Source organism: Chanodichthys erythropterus, chromosome 24 (assembly GCF_024489055.1).
Source record: "Chanodichthys erythropterus isolate Z2021 chromosome 24, ASM2448905v1, whole genome shotgun sequence".
In the NCBI taxonomy this organism is placed as follows: domain Eukaryota; kingdom Metazoa; phylum Chordata; class Actinopteri; order Cypriniformes; family Xenocyprididae; genus Chanodichthys; species Chanodichthys erythropterus.
The window spans coordinates 12,619,126-12,645,978 of record NC_090244.1 but is presented as its reverse complement, the minus strand read 5'-3'; the positions used below and the strand labels follow the sequence as shown (position 1 = coordinate 12,645,978).

The following is a 26,853-nucleotide window of genomic DNA, read 5'->3' as shown; positions in this document are numbered from 1 at the left end:
AAAAAAATTCTGCTGCACTGAAGGTTCCTAAGAGCGCAGTGGCCTCCATAATCCTTAAATGGAAGACGTTTGGGATGACCAGAACCCTTCCTAGAGCTGGCCGTCCGGCCAAACTGAGCTATCGGGGGAGAAGAGCCTTGGTGAGAGAGGTAAAGAAGAACCCAAAGATCACTGTGGCTGAGCTCCAGAGATGCAGTCGGGAGATGGGAGAAAGTTGTAGAAAGTCAACCATCACTGCAGCCCTCCACCAGTCGGGGCTTTATGGCAGAGTGGCCCGACGGAAGCCTGTCCTCAGTGCAAGACAAATGAAGGAAAAGACACCATCTTGGAGTTCTTCAGGTGTTTTTTAGCAAACTCCATGCAGGCTTTCATGTGCCTTGCACTGAGGAGAGGCTTCCATCAGGCTACTCTCCCATAAAGCCCCGACTGGTGATGGTTGACTTTCTACAACTTTCTCCCATCTCCCGACTGCATCTCTGGAGCTCAGCCACACTGATCTTTGGGTTCTTCTTTACCTCTCTCACCAAGGCTCAGTCGGGAGATGGGAGAAAGTTGTAGAAAGTCAACCATCACCAGTCGGGGCTTTATGGGAGAGTAGCCTGACGGAAGCCTCCCCTCAGTGCAAGGCACTCTTTGATTTCCTTTTTTTTTCCCCTACTATGGAAGTCATTGGGTGCCGTCAACTGTATGGTTACCCACATTCTTTAAAATATCTTCTTTTGTGTTCAACAGAAGAAAGAAATTCATACAGATTTGGAACATCTTCAGGGTGAGCAAGTAATGGCAAAATCTTTTTTTGGGTGAACTATCCCTTTAAGTGCTGCTGTTATTAAAGCAAAAGGTGGACAGAATTTTCTTAAATTCATGTTAATGGTTTACTCAAACATACAGTACAGTCCAAAAGTTGGAACCACGAAATGAATACTTTTATTCAGCAAGGATGCATTAAATCAATCAAAAGTGGCAGTAAAGACATTTATAATGTTACAAAAGATTAGATTTCAGATAAACACTGTTCTTTTGAACTTTCTATTCATCAAATAATCCTGAAAAAAAATATTGTACACAAATATTTTGTACAATTGTACACATTAAATGTTTCTTGAGCAGGAGATCAGCATATTAGAATGATTTCTGAAGGATCATGTGACACTGAAGACTGGAGTAATGATGCTGAAAATTCAGCTTTGCATCACAGGAATAAATTATTTTGTGAAATATATTAAAATAGAAAACAGCTTTGCATCACAGGAATAAATTACTTTGTCAAATATATTTAAATAGTACACAGTTATTATAAATTGTAATAATATTTCACAGTATTACTGTTTTTACTGTATTTTTAATTAAATAAATGTAGCCTTGGTGAGCAGACGAAACTTCTTTTAAAAACATTAAAAATCTTAGTGGTTCCAAACTTTTGGACTGTACTGTATATTTAATACTTAACTACATATTTAATCTTAATATCATAATATGTATTAATTATCATTGTACATCATTAGTATATACACAATACATAATATGATAATACAATTTGTATTTTTTTTTTAATTAAAAAAATCATAAAATTTAGAATTTAACTTGATCTTTCTCCTCGTATACAGTATGCCGCATGATGACACCTACCTCCAGAAGACTATCTCCAACAAGCGCCACCAGCAGCTGATGTCCGCTCTTTTCCCTCACCAGTGCGGCGTTCTCCGAAGCGTACATGCAGGTGAAGTCAAACATGGCCACATCTGGCTGGCCGTAGTGGTTGATGGCGTAATCCAAAGAGGGCAGCTGATAGTTAGTGCCAAAATCCGCAGCCTCACGGGCGTATGAGAGCAAAGCCTCTTGGTTCACGTTGTCATTTGCCAACAGCCGTTCGGTCTCAATATAGTCCTGGGAATGAAAAACAGAGGAAATGTGCTTTTAAATGGAAAATTAAGAAAAACATTACATTTGAAAGGTAACTTTCATTTTTTTAGATATGTATATGTATATGAAATATGTATGGTGTATACAAAAATATGTATGGTGTACACTTCATTTTGCTTAAAAAGTTATGCGGTAATTCTTTAAAATAAAATGTCACTTAGTTTGATATTTTGTTATATATTTTTATATTAATTTTATATATAAATAAAATTAAAAACAAATTTATTTATTTTTATTTTATATAAATTTTACTTTATATTTTTATTTCATTTTATTTAATACAATGCAATGCAATGCAATGTGACTTAAGTGTCCAAGTACTTTTTAGGGACACTGAAGACTGAGGTCAGTTTTAGGTGCACGTGCATGGATGTTAAGTAATCACAAACAATCCTATCAAGACGTCTAAACAATAGGGCAAATTTGTCTGCGACAAGTAGCTTAAGATTAAGTGGATTGCAGAGCAGCATCATCATAATGCTAGAATGATGAGCCATGTTTCATCATCAGGGTTTTTACAGACTCCACTGTGACTACCGGTCAGAGCCGCTGTCTAAGGGCGTGAGAGTTTAAAACTCCAGACAAACTCCAAAGACTACAAAGAGCTTCAATCACTTAACTGCTGTGCTGTAATATCCTGTATGATACTCTGAGAAACTACATCTAACACAGACACCAACACAAGGCTTCCTGATAGTGTTTCTTTTCATAATAAACATGAACCATTGCTCTCAAAGAACAAAATATCCACTTTGTAACATCTATCATAGGAGAACACTTACACAAAGACATTTTATACATACATTTTGTGAGAAAATAAACATTTACAATTATCAAAAAAAAAAAAAAAAAAGATTGAGAAAATTTAAAACAAATCAGATGATACACGATAAAGGCAGTATTTTTATAAATTAATATTTAAAAATCTATAAAATGAAATACAATTAAATACTTATATTTTTATTACTAAATACTCATTGCTATAATATTTATAGTAAAAAAAAAATATCGTTCATATAAATAAAATGCAAAAAATTAAGTGTTTTTAAACGCCAACATTTTAAAGCGCCATCTAGTGGTGAGGTTGCGAATTGCAACAAATGGCTCAGTCCACCGCTCGCGCCTCCTTTTCGAAGCATATAGAGAAGCTACGACACAGACAAAGATGTCGTTGTCTGAGATAGCAGAGAGTAACCAGTCAAGCAAATGCGCTCTGTAGAGCAGTTTGTCCATTTAGGGTTATTGTAGATACATGGCGGCGCAAAACGGCAAATTCGATGTAAGGGGACCCGCGGTGTATGTAGATAGAAATGGCTCATTCTAAGGTAATTATGTAAGTTTTTATACAGCACTGAAAAGTTATGTATATTACATAGCATTTCTGTCAATAGTATATCCTTCCAAATATTACACACTGGACCTATAAATGTCAGTGCTTCCTACAGGTTTGAAATATACTTGCGGTGGTAGCCAGGTATAAAATCCTCCTATTACCCACAGCACAAAAATGGTCTACTACATGTGACAAACAAATAATGTGTGATTTTTAACTGTTTAATTACATAGCATACTATTACATTTAATTACACACTAATATTATGCATTATTATGCATTGTAAATTATGCAAAATTTTAGCATTTAAATGGTTCTTATTTTCCTATGTTCTCCTTGCTGTCATATAGTCTCTCTCTCAGTGAATGGGACACAGATTTTACTAGTAAAATTTAAATAATGAATAATATGAGTCAAATAATGTTCTTTACATAGTCAACACGAGAAACGCGAGCAAGCAACGCGAGCGACGCGCTCCCTTTCATAGTCTAAACAGTGGAGGCAAGCGTCAAGGGCGATGCGTGTATGCAATACACCGCTCACGCAACAGGGGGTAGTAGAGTCGGGTGATATTAGTAGAGTCGGGTCACGTGATATTCAGATCAAAATGGCAACTGAAGAGGAGTGTATTCTGTTGCTGATTTTACATCGGCGGCAACAAAGGCAACACAGAGATAGACGTTTTTACTTTATCTATGGGTTTTCCCATCACGGTTGCAACCTCTCTCCATGCATTTTCCAACGCTATTTTATTTGAGTGTAATTGCGATGAACTATCGTATAAATGTGGATGAATACGTATAAGTTCGCATAATTTTTCCTCTTCGCCCGCCATTGTATTCAAACCTTCTTCTTCTGTAAACACAGTATACTTGAATTAATGTACAATACTTGCAATGTCGCCCCCACCGACAACGCATAGTATTGCGTGCATCGGCGCGTCGCGTATCAAAAACTAGGACGGCACATTTGGCTACGCACCGACGCATAATGGCGGCCGAAGCGTAACGATGCGTAGCCTCGGGGACACGTATGCGTACAGATGCGTTGACTATGAAACGGCCCTTAGTCTTTTGTGTAACCAAAATATCAATAATGCCCAGAAGAAAAAAAACTCAGCGTGTGACAATTATAAACAAGCCCGAAATACACCGGGACTCTTATTTTGAAATGTCTACAAAATTTCTGATTCTTCAGATTCTTACAACTGTCTAAAACATTTTATATAAAGGCTATAAAGTAGACATTGTCATAATTCATCAACTTTAATTTATTAGCAATCGCTTGGCATAAATTTGCACTTTTCATTGATTAAGAATCACTTTGAAGCAGTCTGAAGCGTTGTTGCGCGAGCCTATAGAACGCACAACAGCGCCGCCTTGTGACTTTGCAAACAAGCTGCGCTCTTTGTGAAATATCCACCAAGTCTCTGCAGCGTACGTGGGAATGTCAGCGCGAATAAACAGTTGTGACGCACACATAACGAGCAGGTACGAAACGCTTTGGGAGAGGGTAGATGTTCCACTAGTTAATCGATTGCGGATGGTTTCATTATCTTGGGTGGACACAAAAGCATAAGAGGATAAAAATAAAAGCATAAATGTGTCTCCAAATATATTTGGGCGGCCGTTAATAAACCTGGGCGGCCCGCCCAAGTAAGTCTATGTGTGGGAAGCACTGAATGGTTACATATATTATATATTTTTTTAAACTCCAATATATTTCAGTGTTGTGGCATTCCATGCTCAACATTCCGACACACTGAAGTCAGTCACTGTGGTTAAACCATGAACAGCCCACCACATCCCACAACTCACATTGATGATCACACCCTTGTCCAGCAAGCTTTGTTTCTTTGCAGTCATAACAAAATAGTGTGTGTTGTCCCTGTAATAGACGATGTTTTCCAAATCAATCCCTGTACAAAAGATAAATGAGGTCAATTAGCATGATTGTGCAAAGCATTTAACAATGAATGACTACTTTTGTTGTTGGTGTTTTATGAATCTCTGAGTAAGATGAATTAAGCTCTATTATTAAATTGGTGAGGGCATATCTAAAATGACATCAGTCTCAGAAGAAGAATGCAATCCAGTTTTACTCATCTCCACTTAAAGGAGGGGAACCATTACGCAGTGATTCTAAGTATGTGTCAGTATTTGACTTATGGTGTTATTTGCATTTTAAAAACATTCTTGTCATACACAGTAGGTCATGAGGAGCTTCACCTCACCTGTTTCCTCCTTGAGCTCCAGGAAGAACTTCTGATTGAAGATGAAGGCCACTCCGCTGATCTCCTCTACTTTGGCCTCAGCTGTGGTGTTACGATTGACGAAGTTTGCGGTGATGGCGATGGCTAGTTTCCCTCTGAACTCCTTTCTCTTGAAGCCTGCAGCAAAGAGAGGATTACTGCTTTGAATTCAAATAATGATTGCTAACTGAAGCATCACTGTTATTATTGCTAACACTTAGCGTTTGTTTTTCTCCCCATGATCCCTAATGGCATTCAGCACGTAATGTGAGTTACAGACATAAAGATGTCAGTAAAAAAACTTTATTTATTTAAGTATAAGATAAGATACAAGTTGCTTTAAGATTATCAACCTTTTTTTTTTTTTTTAATCAATAGATAATGTAATAGCTAAGGCAGCATATATTTGCAAAAATGAATGTGCAAGACCTTTCAGGTCTCATTGACCTGTGCAAAACAAAGGCACAATAACAAATTACACAATATGGTTTTTGCTTTCATGGTAGCACTTATACACCAAGCGCTTATTTACCACCACTGTCCCACATTTAAAAAATAATGATAACATAATTCACATGTCAGTCTGAGTACTTCTCACACGCCTCAGTGTAATTTAGCACAGCATGGTTCAAAGGTTTCTTGTTCTAACTTGAGAGTGGATTTAAGTCTGATCTAGGATCAGTTCCTCTGCTCCATGAGAGACTAACTGTGTCAGCAGGAAGCAATGATAGTAGTCCTGTTCCACCCCTCCTGTGGTGGGTTAACAAACTTCCTGTCAAATACAAAGAGCTGACCCGGGTTCTGAAGGAATGGAAGACAAAGTAGGACAGGCAGTTTTTGGAAATTGGAGTCACTGGGGCAATTTTCTTGACTGAGTGAGCATGTTAAAGCCTTTTAGCAGGTTTATTATGCTTGAGAGAGCCTAATCTCATAAGATGAAAGAGTGCTAAATGTGTCATTCACAGACAAAGACGTTTGCACAGTGTATTTTTCCTGGTATGGTGTTGATGTTCTGAGGATTTCATTTTGTTGATTTGGTCCACCACATGATGTGTGGAGAACAAAACTCAAAATTAAACAATAATATGCTTAGCAGAGACAATGAAAGTTTGTATGTGGAAGTAGGATTATTGCTGCTCACTTGATAATCTACATTAAGACATTTTTCTAAAGTGATTTACAAATGAGGAACATAGCAAGCAATTTATCATGAAGACCGTCAATATTTGCAGTACACAAATCCAAGATTCAAGTATAAGCTATTAGTACACAAAATAGCGCCAAAGTAATAATATTATAATTAATATTTTGAATTAGTAAACATTATAATAAATAATAATAATACTCAATATTTTTAATTTTTAATTTTTTAATATTAACATTTAATATTAATATAATAGATATTACTACTTGCATTAATATTAAATAAAAAATAAATAAATAAATGTAGTACTATTACAAATTGAGTAATTATTTATATTATAAACAATTAAAACAATTTAATGTTAATATATAATATAATTGCTATAGACCTCTTTGGAGCAGACGTCACAATTACGTCACTTGCAGCTGCGCGCGCATAGTGGTTGCAGAAAAATAGCGGGAGCAATTGGAGGAAAATGTGCAAAATCCACAAAATAAGAGAAAAACATTTTGTTGTGCCTCTGGATGTTGGAATCGGAATGCAAAAAAAATATAGTCTTAATTTTTAAAGAAAACCATCGTTGAAAAAACGTCTTTGAAGATAAACAGAGACTTTCACAGACTGGACTGATGACACCTGCAAGGATTAGTCTACTATTAAAGCAGGAATTTGATGTAAACAGTAAGTCTACATAATATTCACATATACAGTTCAGAGTACATACATACATAGCAGTTACAGCATGAAATAATATTTAAACCTATAACATTTCACATAGACACTTTTAAACAGTCTATAAAATTTTTATTTCACAATTCTGATTTTTTTTCTTGCATTTGCGTGTTTATGACTCCCAGTTCGGCCATTATAACTTGCAATTGTGAGTTTATTTCATAATTCTGAGGGGAAAAAAGTCAGAATTGCGGGATAAATTGCAATTCAGAAAACGAATATAACGAGTTACAGGATAACGAGCATATTTTTCTTTGTAAGAAATGTGAGATATAAACTCAGGTTTGCGAGAAATAAAAGTCAGAATTGTGAGATATAAACTCGAAATTAACTTTTTTTAATTCTTTTATTTTGTGGGTTCCATAGACTTCTACTGCTCAACTGTCATTTTCTGCAACCAGCTAGGCTCCGCCCACAAAAACCGTCATCGTTGTTTGCAAACACCAAATTGGTCTATACTACTACTTGCATTACTAATAATATTTGTAAAACGTAAAATATGCAAACCCTGGACCACAAAACTAGTCATAAGGGTCAGAGATTTATAAATCATCTGAAAGCTGAATAAATAATAAATATTAGGTTGAGATACAACTATTTGAAAATCTGGAATCTGATGGTGCAAGAAAACCAAAATATTGAGAAAACCGCCTTTAAAGTTGTCCAAATGAAGTCCTTAGCAATGCATATCCACATATATATAGTATGTGCATTCCCTGGGAATAAAATCCTTGACTTTGGCATTGCGAGCATCATGTTCTGCCAGTTGAGTCCCAAGAATGTTTCAGGCAAGATCAATATTGATTCTGAAGAGGAAGTATCATTCTATACAAGAGGGATGTTTGTTTAGAAGATATGATCATTTCATTCCTCCATTTACGAGAGAATACATGTTAAGACACATGAGGACATAATTAACCTCAGCTGATTTATAGGAACAGTAAAACATATCAATTTCAAACAAGCCACTTAGAAACTATGCATGCTGAAACAAATTTCAATAACGGAATATTCGCTCACCATCAAGAGTGCTTCTCCTTCCATCTGCTCCAATTATCACATCAAACTCATAGTCTGAGATCGGGTGATCAGCTGGGCGGATCTCCGTCCTCCATCCAGGCCCTGGAATTCAGACACCTGGTCAAACTCAAAAGAGGCTGAGAGGAAAACAAACCAACTTGGCCGTTCTTTTGTTTACCACAACCCTAAAAGTACATCCAGCTCAGTGCGTTAAGCTGCCAGGGAAAAAAAGCTTACTTGTATCGTACAATATAAACTTCTATCCATGTGTGAGGCCTCTATAATTTGACATAAGGCCAACGATGCTCTTTTAACCAGCAATGCATAGCAGGAGAGGTGCTGTAGACCCCCAATGACCCCTGGCTTTATATATAGTACAGAACTGAGGGTTTATCATTTGCACAATGCAGACTGGTGAGTGGCAGTGACGCGGAGGAACGACACAAACCCTCTCGGTATCAGCGGCGTGTGTGCGTCAAGGGTACATAGTGAGAAGGTGTCAATTTTCATGATCTGGTTTAACCTTGCTTTTGCTTTCGTAAATCCATTAGGATCTTGAAGTAGGAAGTTAGAACAACCCTTTGGTAATTTGGCATTTAAGCAGGCCCATTGTTCATGTTAAAACTACATAAAGACACTTTTAAAGAGGAAATGATTTGGCTTTCCCTGACTAACAGTGTTAAATAGCCTGGAAGAAACATAGCCCACAGTATAAACAGAGTAAATTAATTTGAAAACAGCTGCTTTGTGTCTGTGATCTCATTCTTCAACATACTTGCCGGGATGTGCATGTGTAGGACGACTGGCAAAAGGGTGTGTGAATCCGCCAAAGAATGACATAAGATGAAAGGTAATGATTACCCAACCCTTTCCAAACCACATGAGGTGTAAAGGAAACAGGTGATGGCTTTCTTGGATGTATTTATAGTTATTTTATGGCTGTGTGGGATTATGTTATGATGCCTTGAAGTCAGGTTGCATCTTGGACAGTAAAGGTAACACCATGTTCAATGTAGTGCCAATGTAGTCCTCAAAGCTAGATGCTAAACAATAAGATGACACGATGATTGATTACCATCAGTGCCTTGGTCTTCAGGCGGCTCGAGAAGCTTGACAAACTCCACATTGACGTGTACCTCCACCCCAACAATGAGAGCAATCTTTAACAGCATGAGCTGCAGCTGACGAATACCTGAAAAATATAAGGAAGTCACCATCAAATCCACTTGGATAAACTTTTAAACTGTTAATTTTATCATGTCCTAATGCTGATGTTTACGGAAGAGGATTAGGGCCAAGCAATAAAAAAATAAAACCATCCTGAGATTAAAGTTGTTAAAAAAGTCAAGATAAAATGTTGAGAATAAAGTTATTAAATTATGAGAAAAAGTCTTTAAATTACAAGAACAAATTCGTTAAATTACCAGAATAAATTTGTTAATTTAATGAGTTTCTCCTCAACATTTTATCTCAACTTTTTTCTCGAAATTTAACATTTTTCTCATAATTTAACGAATTTGTTCTCGTAATTAAACAACTTTTCTCGTAATTTAATTACTTTATTCTCTACGTTTTATCTAGACTTTTTTCCTTGAAATTTAACAAGTTTTTTCTCGTAATTTAACGAGTTTATCAACATTTTTTCTCAACTTTTTTCTCGAAATTTAACAACTTTAATCTCGAGATTGTTTTATTTTTTTATTATTGCTTGGCCCTAATCCTCTTCCGTAGATGTTGGACAAGACCAATATTGTTGTGAAATAAATAAAAATATATAAATAAATAAAATCAATAATAAAATCAATATAAAATCAAAAATTAAAAAAAAATAATAAATAAAATTTTTTATTTAATACAAAAGAATCAAAGAACAAACAAAAATAAAAAAAATAAAAAACAAAGAGCACAGAACACCACAAATTAAGCACAAAACAAAAAACAAAAGCACAGCACAAAAAAATAACAAAAATATAAAATAAATGTGACCCAGGACCACAAAACCAGTCTTAAGTTAAGCACGGGTATATTTGTAGAAAATGTCAAAATTATTGATTTTTCCTTTATGCCAAAATTCATTTGAATATAAAGTAAAGATCATGTTCCATGAAGATATTTGTAAATTTCCTACTGTAAATATATATTAAAAAAAATTTGTGAGTGGATATGCATTGCCAAGGACTTCATTTGGACAAATTTAAAAGGCAATTTTCTCAATATACTTATTCAGCTTTCAGATGATATATAAATCTCAATTTAAAAAAATTGACCCTTACGACTAGTTTTGTGGTCCAGGGTCACAAATATCCTTCTATTGTGTCGTTTTTGGCTGCATGCAAAAAACAAACAGACAGTGTGACCAATGTAGTCTAATTCATAAACAAATGACTCATATATAGATTATTATAAAGAATTATTCAAAGTTATCTATTGAAATCAAACATTTAAGCATGCATGTATACGTTTGTGCTGCACAAATATAAGCTATCAGATGGCGACCAACATCAAGAGAAAAGCATGGCAAAAGACATTTGCATAATCCCGGCTACTCTGAATGTTTTACATCTCTTTTGGTTGGGTTGGACTTGTCTTATCTCCGGGACCATAAATAGGAACATATCAGACTTACAATGGGTTCAGTTGGCAGAGCTTGAAAGAGAAAGACCATCAGAGTGACTGAAAATCTCATTCAACAAGCTCATACCCAAATCCCTGAATGTGATTGCAACATCTAATATGTTCCTACAGTGAAACCTTATCTTATGTTCCCGTTGTGATGTCTCTTGATGACTGAAAGGGATATTAGTGAAGAGTATTGTCAAAAGCATGGTACTGTAACTTGAACAGATGTAACCTACTGATGTGGTCTATAGATCCAGCGCAGAACTTTCCATAGAACTTCTTGGCTCCGAGGTTCCTGAGATCATGGATGGTGTAAGGCCAAAGATGCAAGACATTGTTCCTAGAGAAGGTGTCCCTTTTTTCTATCACCACCACCTTGGCACCTAACAAAGCCAGCTCTATGGCGGTCCGAAAGCCGCAGGGGCCGCCACCAATGATGAGACACTGAGGGAATAAACAAGTTGGCATTATTTGAAGGACTAATTGCATGAAACTGCTTGGCTTTTCTGGAGAACTTTTAAAAGTGTAAACAAAGACTTAAATGGCCTCACTCCACACTTGTCAACTTCCTGACAAATCAAAACCAATTTGTGCATGCCCTCTCTTCTGGCACAACCCATGGTATGATCTCATCTCCCCGCTTGTTATTTCAAACCCCAATCCAAGCAAGTTGTAACACAAGCCAAGACTATGGGTGACATCTTCACTTGTCCTTCACAACAAAACAGGAATTGTGACTATATTTCCAAGATAATGTAAAAAGTCTTACAGTTTACTCGACCTAATATGCTGTATAAAGGAACATATCCATAAAAGGCTTGTTCAAAAGTGGTCATAAAATGGCGAAAACACAATTTCATTACCCGTAATTTAATGCCAAGGGCGTGTAAAGGTGAAGACAGTACTTAACACAAAATGAATTGCTGCTCTAACTTGTGTTTGACAGAATTTCAAAGGTCTTGGCCTTGAGCAATGTAATATTTTTACCATTTATATCCACAAATGGGAATTTTTTTCACCTCAGAGGATGTCCAAACAAGGTGCGCTCATAAAATTGACCTTTTTCATTTCATATTGATTTTTCAGTTCAACAATTTCAGGAGAATCTTTCTATATGTTTTGTATCTTTGTATATATTATAACAACATTAGGTTCTGTGCAACCATCCAAGTTCCTTTAATGCAAACCTTACTTTCTGTCATCATTTTTTATCTTAGCCATTGACTGATGGGCCAGACTTCCTGTGAAGTGAGTCAGTGTGCCCATGTTTCCTGTTCTGCAAATGACCACTGCATCACAGCAACACTGTGAGCTTCCGTCTCTTTACATTTCTACTATTAAAGACATTCAGGAAGGCGTTTCTGTGCCCTAACAGCAGATGACCCACATTCAAAAGCCAAGCTTGAGGATTAATCTTATGGTTTCTCAAGCATGGAAGACCACCAGGATAGATCAGTCTGAAAATGGGGAAAATCTATGAGTACTAAGCTTCAAACAAAGCACAGTAACGACTCAAATTATCAATGACAAACTGAATTTAAGGCATTATTTAGTGTAAATCTGTCCTTCCACATCCACTGAAATATAAAGTTTGGTGTCAATAATGACATTGTGACAACAAGACCAATCCTCATAGACGACAATGTATCAAGTGAGCGATTGCAACGCATTAAGTTTGAATACGCAAAAGTTAATTATGGCTGAAATTTTGGTCTGTTTGTGACACAAAGTTATCATATGGCTTCAGAAGATGTACACAGTTTGAACACCCATTTTTAATAACTTTTTTAATGCTTTTTGACACTTTGGAACTTGAAAGTCCAAATTAATTTATTTAGAGTTTCCATTTTTTTTGTGAATATTTCTTTGGGATATTTCTTTAATACTGTTGTTGTGGAACAAATCAACAAATCTGTGATAAACCTTAAGCATGCAATTCGAAATGCAAACCTATGCAAACAAACTTGCTCCACAACAATAGGAGTAGCAATAATCATAGCAGAGACCAAGTTAAAACACTAGAAACAAATAGCCAAAGCCCCAGAAATTCACAGAATTAGCACTGAAATCTCCTTAACCTGACACTTAACTGCCAAACTATTATTCTTTAGAGTTTGCAATTCTTTCAACACCTTATCAAGCTCAAATAAGGTCAATAAGTCCACAGGCACTTTGCAAAACAACCAAGCAAAACAATCTCAACACGCATGCTAAGTCAAGTGACCTGAGATTGACTCTCCCATTGACTGCTGCTCACAAACGCCTAACACGATAAAGCAGTGGTCTAGTTAATGCGTAGTAGACTTTACAGTCACCCTGAGCTTATAGTTACACAAAAGAAGACTTATTTTCCCAATCTAATACAATAATATTAGCCAAAACACTAGCTAGCCTGCAGTCTCCACAGAAAGTAAGCCTAAATTAGCTTGGTATGGCACTCCATCATTGAGATCATGCCATTCTCATAAGTTAAAGCAACTTTACTGAATCACTCTGATGAGGAAAATCATTTGTATGGGATTTCAGTGGTGCAATTTCACAGTGAAACCATGCTAATGCTAACATTACAATTCAGATTTCATAAATGTGGATATTTCAGTCCTTCCATAATGGTAAATGCACGTGCTACTCTTCTAAAAGAGCTCTAGATAGACAACCCTGACTCATGACCTCCTAACCCTTGATCCCTCAGTCCAACGGTCAACTCCAACGGAAAAATTACTCAAACTAAACGATGCTGATCCTCATTTCCTGTTTCGTTTTATAAATAGAACGAACTCAAGACTATTCCCCAAGAGGGCCACCGCTACAGCGATCTCAGCCATTTATATCAGACAAAAGTGATTTGACTAACAAATGTGGATATGAAAATAAGTTGTGCTATTTAAATTCTCAACAGGCATTGACCTTATTAGTCAATTTCATAAATGTACAATTGACAAGTTTGTCGTGTTCTACAACATCAAATCACCAACTTATCTCGCTGAACCAGCCTTTCAGAGTGATTCAAGTCATTTCTGCTTCCTCTAAAAAGTGTGAGATTTTAAGGACATGTTTAGAGCTCTACAGACTTACTCTGGTGTCTGCGCAGGCTTTGCCCTTATTATACTCCTTGTGGCTGGCTCTCTTGTCCAGTTTCCCCCAGAGGCCTTTGGCCTTCCAGTAAGTGACGGCAGCTTTCAGGCTGCTGTAGAAACCTCTGTGGTCAGAGGGGTTCAGCTCCAGCTGCCTGCAGAGGACGCTGAAAGCCTGCAGGGTGCCTTTACAAGTAGTGGCCTGCACGAAGTTCTCAAACAGCTGGCCGGCCTGAGACGTACGCTCGTCCTCTGTCTCCCCCATCTCTTTCCCTCTGTTGACAAGGGATTCAGTCAGGTGTTAGTTGGTGCTGGCATTCCTTTCCAGGACTGGGGAAAGAAAGGGAACAGAGGGTTTTATTTGTTTCTAGATTGGGACAAAAGTACCATAAATTTCATTATCTGCAATCCACAATCTGTATATGCAGAAAATACATCCTATATATGGGTATACAGAGCAGTGAAATGACTAAAAATGGTAGTCAGTTGCCATCGGCGAAATTCATTTATTGCTTTAGGGCTCTGATTGCAGCATGTTGAAGCGGTTTGTATATAAAGGTCAATTATCTCAATAAAACATCACTGTCTTCATAAGAATTGAAGATGTGCACAACTACATAACTTTCATAAGGATCAGGGATTTTTAACTATAGTTAAGGTTTTTAATGCATAAATTATTCTTTAACTGACCTAAGTATTTAAAGAGAGGATATATTAAAACATACATTTTAACATTAGACTTTAAATTTTGATGTTAAATACATTTTGTTTTATATAGAATTGTTCTATAGTCTATACATTATTTAATGCAATTACATCATGAGTAACTAATTAAATTACAGAAAAATTAAGAGCAATCCCTTACTTTACATTTTCAAGGGAAACGTAATTAAATTACAGTAATTACATTACTTAGTAATTACATTACTTAGTAATTAATTACACCCAACACTTCTTACAACTAGCACTCACAAATAACTAGTGATGTCCGTCAGATTCGCAAATTATTTGAGTTAAGTACCAAATTGAATCTTTTGATTGAATCAGGGGTCTGTGGAATTTTTTTTTTTACATTATTTTTACACATTCACCAAATAATTTGGTCTAAATAAATAAAAATAATAAATAAAATACTAATTAAATAAATAGTAGATAAATAAAAAAATAAATAATAAATAAATAGATAAATTAGTAGATAGATAGATAAATAAATTAAAAAAAAAGTTTTTATTTTTTTACACATTCACCAAATAATTATGTATAAATAAATAAATAAAAATAATAAATAAAATACTAATTAAATAAATAGTAGATAAATAAAAAATAAATAATAAATAAATAGATAAATAAATTAGTAGATAGATAAATAAATAAATATATTTTAAAAAATAGATAAATCTATAAAGTAAATAAATACATAAATAAATAAAAAAGTTTATTCATTTTTTTTACATTATTTTTACACATTCACCAAATAATTTGGTAAAAATAAATACAAATAATAAACAAAATACTAATTAAATAAATAGTAGATAAATAATAAATAGATAAATAAATTAGTAGATAGATAAATAAATATATTTTAAAAAATAGATAAATCTATAAAGTAAATAAATAAATAAATAAGTTTATTATTTTTTTTTACACATTCACCAAATAATTTGGTATAAATAAAAATAATAAATAAAATACTAATTAAATAAATAGTAGATAAATAAAAAATAAATAATAAATAAATAGATAAATAAATTAGTAGATAGATAAATAAATAAATATATTTTAAAAAATAGATAAATCTATAAAGTAAATAATAAATACATAAATAAATAAAAAAGTTTATTAATTTTTTTTACACATTCACCAAATAATTTGGTATAAATAAATATAATAAATAAAATACTAATTAAATAAATAGTAGATAAATAAAAAATAAATAATAAATAAATTAGTAGATAGATAAATAAATATATATATTTAAAAAAAATAGATAAATCTATAAAGTAAATAAATAAATAAAAAGTATATAAACATATATAGAATAAAATGGATGGATGGATGGACGGACAACTTAAAGTAAATATTTTCCAGATCATTTTAAGCAATTGTTTAGCAAACAATGCTTTCATTGTGCTGTTTTTAAAGATTATTATATAAAAAGGTGGCTCGTGCAAGCGGATTATCCTATTTAGCATCAAAAACTTCATTAAATGACTAGTCGACTGCTGGACAACTAGTCAACCATCCTAACCCATACCTAATAACAATATATACATGTCAGTCTTTGGCTGTCTGGACCATCGGACAATGCCTTGTAAAACAGAGTGCATTCTGCTGGTAAATCAAATGAAAATGCTCTAGATTTTCAGCTGAGTCTGAGTGACACAAAAACACTTGGCATGTGCTGTAAAATAGGCCACAAGAGTCGCGTTAACTTGATAGGATTACTGCATGCAGAGCAAATGGGACAGAACAAAGGAATGTTCAAAATCAGGACACCAAGATTGGCCCAGTTGTAGACAACCTGTGAGCCAAAAAAATTTGTTATGCACGAAGAGTTTCTCAGTGTGTCCTTCAGGTAAATCCAGCAAGTGAATGGAGAGTTGATTCAGGAGTGAAACTAGAGAGCGCCGATATGATTTGAATGTGCGTCGTCGGAGGTCATCTGAACGAGTGAGCAGACTTATCGAAAGCTCGAGCTCAATAGCAGTCCAGCATCTTTCTCTCAATTAACACTCCTGAGGGTCACTTGAGTCTCACCAACCGAGATCTTCTCATTTACCTGCAGGGTGGCTTTAGCTGCTCTCTCCTGATTCATTTGTGCACTGTTCGTTACCATTTTCACTGGTCCTCCAAGGACCGGATTTTATGTGTCACCAATGGTCAGTGCAGCCAATGCAGTGTGGGAAAGTTCCCACTGCTAAATTTAACCATGCTGAAAAAGCATCAGGGGATGTTTCTTGAAGCAAGATGTGCCAGGAAAGTTGCCTGGCACAAAATCATAATCGTGTGTGAGACAAACAGCAAGACGGACCGCATTTAGAAGCTACATCTCTACTGATCAGAAGGACCAGCCTCTCGACAGATGGCACAACTGCAAGCAAGGGAATTCAAGTTAGCACCCTGTGCCATTGCCTTCAGAGATATTTTTTTCAACAGGTTCATGCACATTTGCCCATCCTGTCCATCATTAACAGACATTTAAAACAAGTTCATGCTAATGTCACTGTGCCTCCCAAACAAATTGACTCCGACAGCTCAGACCTGCAGTCTTTCACCATTAGGTCTTGATGGATCTTTCTGAAAGAGCTTCAGCTTTGAGAGAAACATCAAAGGGTTTTATCGCATCCCAGTGGATTCGGCAGAAAGCAGCACCACTTAAAACTGGAATCTCTATGAGCCAACATTCCTACACCATTAAGATTATCCATGTGACCTAGGAGCACCCAAATGGGAAGTTGACCTCCTCTATTCTCACCAAGGCTGCATTTATTTGACCAAACAAATATAAAATGTTATTACAATTAAGATAGCTTTTTTATTTGAATATATTTTCAAATGTAATTTATTCCTGTGATGGCAAAGCTGAATTTTCAGCATTATTACTCCAGTCTTCAGTGTCACATGATCCTTCAGAAATTATTCTAATATGCTGATTTGCTGCTCAAGAAACATGATTATCAATGTTGAAACCATTGTGCTGCTTAATATTTCTGTGGAAACTGTGATACACTACCACTCAAATTTCCATGTTTTATGGGGAATTTCCATAAACAATGATTTTTATACCATACAAACTGTATTATTGTATCCCATTTGACCCAAAACCTACCCCTAAACATAACTTTCTGCATTTTTACATTTTCAAAAAACATAATTGAATATGATTTATAAGTGGTTTTCCTCATGGGGACCAGGTAAGAAAATTACTGGTATTACTATCTTTTTGGAAACATTTGGCCTCCATAACGTAGGGTTTACCAGGGACACACACACACACAAGCAGTCTGTCATGTTTGTAGGGAAAGTACGCCCTTCAGAGTCAATATAGATTAGTAGTTTACTGCCTGAAGTAAGAAACAATGCTAGCAAACAAAAGTAACCGGAGAGCAATGCTGTTGTCTAGGAGAGTTCGGTTACACTGGTTTAAGTGACGTTTGTAATTGTTAGCCGGCTGACCTATAAGAAGCAAGCATAACGTGTTTTAACTCATTTTACGGTATTGGTCGACGTTGGATATTTAAAGCATGCTCATTTTCTCTATTTTTACATTTAGATTACACTGGCCATCATCTAAAACTTAATAATTTAACAACTCTGTTAAATGTTATCTTTAGCAATTCTCAAAATGAATATTCATTTTCATATGAAAACACACAAAATAGTATTTTAATATCTAAGACATTAAACAGAGGATGAAATTTTGACATTATTGTGCACTTTACCAGAAACGCCTGAGAAATAAAACATTTCAAATGTTTTATTCCTTAAAAGGTCACTCATTTTCAATGATTTTTTCCAACTTTTGGAAGTATACAGAGTCAAAAGTGCATCAAGTATGATTTTCTGCACAGTATTTCCAGAGGCAGGATATCTGATATTGTATGAGGTCCAAGTCCTTCCTGTTTGTGCATTTTTTACTGCTTTGTGGTGGACAAAGAATTCAGAGCAGCCCCTCTAGATCACATCAGTGCTATAGCTGCGCTTTTTAGAATTTCAAAATATGGCATAACAGCTCAACTAACAGGCTTAATGTCATCAGCAAACAGATCTAGAAAGAGACTATTTTCAGATCATGGTTCTTGGGAATGATAAACAAAAACTCTTGTTCCAACAAACTCTGCAAAGCCACAAAACGTCACAACTTATCATACATTAGGCATAATGAAGGGAAAGATGTAGGTCAAAGCCGTAATGAGTTCTCTAGAGTAACGTCTTCAGTAAAGATTTGCTCAAGTGACACTGAACTGGGCAACACCCATGTGTAACCAGGAATCCCTAAAGCAGTGGTCGCCAACCCGTCGATCGCGATCGACCGGTCGCTCTTTATCACTGTTCCAGTAGCTCGCGAAAATAACAGAAATATGAGTACAAACATACATTACATTTCTCCAGTCTTTGTACTGTATTTTTGTATTTATTTTTGTGTTATTTTCTGGAACTACTGGGGCAGACAGATGAAGGTAAATAGCCCACATTACGTCTGAGTCTGTAAACGGCCGTTAACAAGAGGCCAGAGACGCTGAAGACGGACGCGAAGAGGAGCAGCTCACTGTTCACGATGCTCGAAATATAGGAAGAAAATATAAATATTGAACTGGGGGTGAGGGATTAGGAATTCATCTCTAAAAGGAGATCAGTCTTCAGGAAGATTTCGATGGCAATGGCATTTTATTTTCCTCTTACTTCCGAATAAAGTAGCTAATTATTAGCGCATTTCAGCTTTGTTTACAGCGGTAACCAAGGAAACACTGTATCACTGCTGCTCCATAAGCGCCACCTGCTGTCAGAGAGTGAATCTGCATCTCATTCAGTCTGCTAGGTTTTTTTTTTTTCATGCCTTTTTTGTGTGTGTAGCATTTATAATTTCACAAAGATACAGTCAGACCGTACTGTTTTTGCTTTAAATGTTGAAATTAAATTAATTCAAATAAAAACTCTGCTGAAAAATCCAGCTAAAACCAGCCTAAGATGGTTGGCTGGTCTTAGCTGGTTTAAGCTGGAAGTAGCTGGTTTTAGCTTGTCTCCCAGCCTGGGTTAGCAGGTGTTCAGCTGGTTTAAGCTGGTCAAAAGTCAAAACCCCTCTAAAACCAAATATGACCAGGCTAGGAGACCAGTTAAAACCAGCTAAGCCAGGCTGGGAGACCAGCCAAAACCAGCCTGACCATCTTAGGCTGGTTTTAGCTGGATTTTTCAAGAGGGAAAACAACTGCTCATGCAACGTGCGTAGCATCTTTGTTTGGATTGTGATTAAAAAGCAGTGGTTCCCTCTAATTTGAAATGGCTATATATTTTTGTTTATTATAAAAATATTAATAATAAATATCTGCAACCAGTATCAGAATCGGCCAATTAGCTTGTAAAAAAATAAATAAATAGGCTAAATAAATCAGAATCTACATTGACCACGAAAAAAATACTAAATACAATCTGGGCTGTCTTTTTCTATGAAGTAGATCTTGTCTTTCAAAAAGGTTGAGGTCAGGGATCTTGGGCTTAAAAATGTTGGTGACCACTGCCCTAAAGTAATCAAAATCAACACCAGGCCTACAATTCCCATCATATATATATATATAACTGATATATAATGTGGTTGTGCAAAAAAAGAACACATTGTGAGGCATTTACATGGAGAACTTCAGAGGAAAACTGACATTTGAACAAGGTCTGAATATTTTGTAGGGTAAGAAAATTTACTAAGATGTTATGCTATGTTGCATATGGAACATTGTTAAGAAATTTTAGAATAAAACAATGGATCTACCAAAGGCAGCTTGTTGCACATTACCAAATCTTGCTGTACTGCTGTATTAACATTATGGAACCCAGTTTTTGCAATTGACTTTCTCATACTCTTCATATCTTACAACTGTGACTTTATTGCTCACAATTGCCAATTAGTATCTCACCATTGTGACTTCATTGCTCACATTTGACAATTTATATCTCAGATTTACCAATTTATATCTCACAATCGCCAACTTATATCTCACAACTGTGACTTCATTGCTCAAAACAGCCAACTTATCTCACAATTGCCACTTTATATCTCACAAATGGCAATTTTTGTCTCACAATTGCCAATTCATCTCTCACAATTGCCACTTTATATCTCACAATAGCGACTTCATGCTCACAATTGCGACTTTTGTAGTTTAATCTAGACTTGATTTCTTATTTCAATTTTAAATATCTTAGTGTGATAATATTTCTTTTGAACATTTTCTCCTAAAATTGCCTATTTTTTCACTCTGAAGTGAAGTATATTTCACTATATAATGTGGGTACGCTCTTGGAGAAACATTCTGGTGGTTCCTGCTCAGAATAGACAGGTCTCAAGTTTCAAGTACTGCCGTGGTGTGACTCTATAGCTGTGCAGCAATGTACAGCAGGTTTAAAGCCTTGACATTAGGCTAATGAAGTCCTGGGGTAAATAATCCTAGTTAGAACATAATTTGCAGAGTTTTGCCTAAATTTTTAAAACAGAATCATCTTCCCATTAATATGCATTTTAAAAGCTTTTGTCCTATTCTCCAGAAATTCAGACAGATACTGTACCTCGCAGACATCAAGATTTCTGGCAGCATCATTAACTGAACCCATTGTGTGGATGATATGATCCTTACGATAACAAACCCACAACTTTCCACTTCCTCTAACGTTCTCTAACCCACTGGGACGCAGAAGGAAGAATTATAAAGGAAACATGCATGAGGAATTTAAAGACTTTAAAAGTGGTGCCGCTCCAGACAAGCAGGCCAACTTAAATGAACACACCCAAACAGTTTCAACTAAAAAAAGTCTCTGGATTAAAGTCTTTCCATTACACTACAACAGGATGGACAAATGTAAACCATGTATTCACTAGGGTGAATGGATTTAGGTTGGTTTTGGTCTTACACACTCCCATTTTACAAACAGAAACCTCTTAATAACATTTGCTGTGACACAAAAATACATATGTTGTTAGTCAGTCAGTCATTTAAATATGTTTAGTATCAATCCTCTCAAGATGTCAACATGAAGCAACTTTATAAATTACAGATGTTTAGTCTGTCCTCTCAGCTGGGTCATGAAAAAGTCCAAACCAAGTTGAGAAGCATTATTTCTTCCAAATGAACCAGCTGGAGTCTGATCAACCAGCCGGTAATGTTGTTTTATCGTGAATGGCACCAACTTAATTTTAAGCAAAACAGCGTGGCAAAATGGAAGGAAAATGTGAAACAAAATCTTTGTGCAATTCCACAAAAAGCCATATCTTACCGAGACTGCGATGTTGCGATATACTACCCACATGAAACGCATGAGAGGATCACGGCAGTTCAAGAGCAATGAGGAGGTTGTTATTTTGAGAGATGTCCGCAGTGCAGCAGATAAACTTACAGCATTCGCATCTGTGGATAACTGGAGTCAAGCCATTTTAACTGAACTTCCACTAAGAGTCTTATCTTAAAAAACCCAAATAACTGGGAATGACCTAAAAAGCTCAGAGGAGCTCCAACAGCATTTGTGTTAGAGTCATTTCCCTAGTCCACCTCATGATCTTCTCTGTGACTTTATCTCACAATTGTGACTTTATTGTTCTTAACTGTAACTTTCTCACAATTGCGACTAGAGCTACACAATATATCGAAATATACACATCCGTTTGCGTATAATGAAAGTGAGATGGTTTAACAATTGAAAATTAAATTGAGGGGCCGTTTACACTAGGGCTGCACGATATATCGCATGCGATTGTCACGCGCACTTCGTCAGTAAAGCCGGTTCCCTGATTACCGCTAAATCGTCATCACCTGCTTTTAAATGGAGCGGCATTTAATAGACAGAGCAGTAGATCACTGATAAGCCACGCAATATCGCGTTCATATCGCAGATGAATCGCCTTCGATAATGAACGCGATATTGCGTGGTTTGTCGGTGAACTCTGTCTATTAAATGCCGCTCCATTTGAAAGCAGGTGATGGCGATTTAGCGGTAATCAGGGAACAGGCTTTACTGACGAAATGCGCGTGACAATCTCATGCGATATATCGTGCAGCCCTAGTTTACACAACCCCATTTTCAACTAAAAACAGAAAACTTTATGCATTTTGGCCATTTCAAAGTGCATGTTTTTGAAAAAGATACCATTACTGTCTCTGTGTAAACAACAAAACGTGAATTTGTGAAAGCAGTTACATCATGTGCATGCATATTACGTGTTCAGTCTATAAGCGTGTAGTGTTTTTTTACGAAGTGACATCGCCAACTACTGGCCTGGCAGCATAATACAGCGTTTTTAATTGTTTTCGCTGATCCGTGTGAAAGGCGATAATTTTGACAACTTTATAAAATGTAAATATTAGTATTGTAATATAAAACAAAATTAATTTATTAAATAATTTCTTATTTACGGAAGAGGATTAGGGCCAAGCAATAAAAAAAAAATAAAACCATCTCGAGATTAAAAGTTGTTACATTTTGAGAAAACACTCGTTAAATTGAGAAAAAAAGTCGAAATAAAATGTTGAGAATAAACTTGTTAAATTACAAGAAAAAAGTTATTAAATTACAAGAACAAATTCATTAAATTATGAGAAAAGTCGTTAAATTTTGAGAAAAAGTCAAGATAAAATGTTGAGAATAAAGTTGTTAAATTACAAGAAAAAAGTCGTTAAATTACGAGAAAAAAAGTTGTTAAATTATAAGAAAAAGATGTTAAATTTCAAGAAAAAAAGTCAAGATAAAATGTTGAGAATAAACTCGTTAAATTACGAGAAAAAAGTCGTTGAATTACAAGAACAAATTTGTTAAATTATGAGAAAAAGTCGTTACATTTCAAGGAAAAAGTCGAAATAAAATGTCGAGAATAAACTCGTTAAATTTCGCGAAAAAGGTCGAGATAAAATGTTGAGAATAAACTCATTAAATTATGAGGAAAAAGTCGTTAAATTTCGAGAAAAAGTCAAGATAAAATGTTGAGAAAGTCATTAAATTACGAGAAAAAAGTCGTTAAATTACGAGAACAAATTAGTTAAATTATGAACTGTAAATGGTAAAATAAAATAATTCTGATGAATATTCTTTTATTTCTTCATATAGCAATAAATAATTGCAGAAAAAGTAAATATTGCAATGTCAGTTTTTACCAATATCGTGCAGCCATAATTGCGACTTTATATCTAACAATACCAACTTTATGCCTCACAATCGCGACTTTATTGATCATAACTAACTTTTTATACAATGTTCATAACTGTAACTCACAATTGCGACTTTATACTCTACCTCACAACTGGGCCTTAATTGCTCACAGTTGCAACTTAATATATAATTCCGACTTTCTCACAATTGCAACTTCTCTGCGAATCCTTCCTCATGCCTGTGGTGAAGCTGTGGTCGATTAAACAGAAATCCATTTGATAGACAAACACCATAGTTCTAGTGTATTTCTGTCTCTCTCTGCGCTCAGGACGGTCCTTATAAGTCAATGGCATATTCCAGGAAGTGGGGATTGTGTAACAGTATCGTTTTGCCCTATAGGCAATAAAGGGACAACATATTGAAAAGATTTCATACACAACTACATAATCTGCAAGAGAGATTAAACGGATAGAGAAAAGCAATGGTGTATCTCTCATACATTGCATTCTGAAAGCCCATATAAACTAGAGGGTGTTAAACTTCAGCAGCACAGCTGGGAATCTAGGATACAGACATTCTTGTCTTAGGAAAAAAAGAACAAATATTTATCTAGACAACTTCACATTCATTACATAATAAACCGAACATGCAAATACAGAAGAAACACCTGGAGGCAGCAATAATCAAGTGATTCACCATATGAGACACATTTGATGCCAGTCTGACCCTGTTGATCTCTAAACTCTGAGCAATACACACTAATAATGAGTAATCCTTCACAACAGGGAGAAAAAAAAAAACACTCTATTGTAACCAAAACTATTCAAGTTACATATCACAAAAGTTAGGAAACTTCCATCAGCATGCAGGAACACAAACACCAATGGAAAATTGCTGATTAAAGCATCTTTACACCAGTCAACTATTTACATGAGAACAGTCATATCTATCTAGTTATAACTTCTCTCTCTTAGCAACTGTGTTTTGGAATATTTAAGCTAGTTTTTTAACTGGCACACCATCCTTCAGAGATAGATTCACAACACTAAATGTTGTCATTTTAGCCACTTGCTGTGTGTCAGGCAAAAGATAATGACATAAATCATGCTTTAGTGCTGTATTGGCATTACCTAGGAGATAAAACTTCAAACCAAACCAACTGTCGAGCACTCCAAAGGCTGTAGTAAATTATTTACACCACTCTTGAAACTAACCTGGCTTAAGATGTAATCAAACACCCAACTGGATATCCAATACAACCTTGTTAATTCATTATTACAAGTATCACAACGCAATTATATATAGGCTAATTAAACCTATTTATTTATGTTTTAATATTACAATGTTATTTCCATATGTATGGCAACAGTGTATCCTGTCACTGCAGCGCGTGCCCAATAAAGCGTGTCACTTCAAGTTTCCAAGCAGCTCGTGCTTTAAATGAAGTGCTCAACAAACTTACTTTTTCCGCTGTAATGTGACTTTCGGCTTCAGCGACAGCCGCAGAATCTGTTGACAGCGGTCGATATTATCCGTATACAGTATCTGACCTCTGAAGTTTATCTCTCAGAGAGAAATGTTTGTATCTTATGACTCCATCCAGTCGGTTGTTGATATCGGTCGCGCTCGCGACTCACAGGCTCTTTATGCCCTTTATAATTAGAGGCGGCGCTTCCCATGACGCCCAATGGGAAGTTCAGATAAACTTGGAAGGCGAATCCCACTTGATTTTTTTTTTTTTATTTTTTTATCAGGCGTCTCTGTAGGCTACTTTACTTCATTCTCTGGAGAAACAGTCTTGAGGGTTTAAACGTTAGCTGTTATTGCAATACTTTTGACAGTAAACAGCGTTCTGGTTTTTAATAAAATTAGGTTGATATGAGGTGCAATACGTTTGCAAAACGGTGTTTCATTAATACGAATGGAATTTTACAAGTACATACACATTGCACAATATAAAACTAATATTATGCATTAATGATACTAAGTTTGCCTAATTTTTTTTGTAAAACGCAGTTTAATACTGCTCTGTACCAGCTGTCCTAAACACGCCTCATGTTCCTGGCACCTGATCTGAATAAAATATCTTTTTAACATTTTACCAAAGTCCCAGAAAATATACCATCAAAGCCAGGCTATCTTTACGCCAGATTTATTTTTAATGTTATTTTTTATATAAAAAATATGCTACTACACTACATAGTATTTGGGTCTTGATAAACATGAGCATGGATTTTGTCTTACCTTCAACAGTGGAACAGTTCTGGCCAGGCACGTGCACACATAGACAAAAAAGGGGCTTGAGCACCTGCCCTTTTTCTTCCTGGAGAGAAAGTGCCCTTTTTTCTGGGGTGCTTTTTTTTTTTTTTTTTTTTTTTTTTAATAAATGAATATATATATTCCTGTTTGCGCTCAGCTTCCCTGTCAAACAAATATATTTACTTTATAAAACAAATAAAAAACAAATAATAATAATAAAAAAAAACTATATCAGGTCGGCTTTGTCGAGTTCAGATGCCCTCACTCCGCGACACGCCATTCATGCCCGCACGCACGCACGCGCGCCCCATCTCACCTCACCTCGAGTTTGCTGCTGGCTGAAAACTTGTGACAACTATTTCCGCGAAAATGCAACTGCTGCCTGGCGATAAGAAGCGAAAAAGAAAAAAGGCCCTAGATGGATGCATCCCGTGCATTTCTTTCAGGTAGGCTAGCCATTGTTCACAAACCTGAAAGTTTTGTCTATTTAAGGGCTATTTATACATTTAACGCTGCATTAATAGTTTGACCACAATCAACACATCTGCCTGATTTGATACTAATGAAATATATGTCATATTATAATTTAAATTATTGTATTGTGCTATGCATTGAGTAAACACTTGACCGATAGGTTGGGCTGTCAATACCAGAA

General features: G+C 35.6%; 1 protein-coding gene across 16 annotated transcripts in view; it reads right to left on the bottom strand.

The window, feature by feature from the left end:
* Positions 1-25,552, bottom strand: part of mical2b (microtubule associated monooxygenase, calponin and LIM domain containing 2b) — a 66,897-nt gene extending 41,345 nt beyond the window's left edge. For 15 of the 16 annotated variants that reach the window (XR_010893857.1, XR_010893858.1, XR_010893856.1 and 12 more), the window contains exons 1-8: positions 25,402-25,552; positions 14,098-14,426; positions 11,259-11,466; positions 9,479-9,595; positions 8,404-8,505; positions 5,490-5,645; positions 5,074-5,174; positions 1,630-1,887 (exon numbers count right to left, since the gene is read on the bottom strand). Coding sequence is in view for 12 of the 16 variants with exons in the window: in XM_067378866.1 (XP_067234967.1) it covers positions 1,630-1,887; positions 5,074-5,174; positions 5,490-5,645; positions 8,404-8,505; positions 9,479-9,595; positions 11,259-11,466; positions 14,098-14,361 (1,206 nt within the window). In the remaining 4 variants the exon portion in view is untranslated. The remainder of the gene's footprint in view (positions 1-1,629; positions 1,888-5,073; positions 5,175-5,489; positions 5,646-8,403; positions 8,506-9,478; positions 9,596-11,258; positions 11,467-14,097; positions 14,427-25,401) is intronic. The other variant, XM_067378867.1, reaches the window with a different exon arrangement.
* Between the last annotated feature and the right edge of the window lie 1,301 nt (positions 25,553-26,853).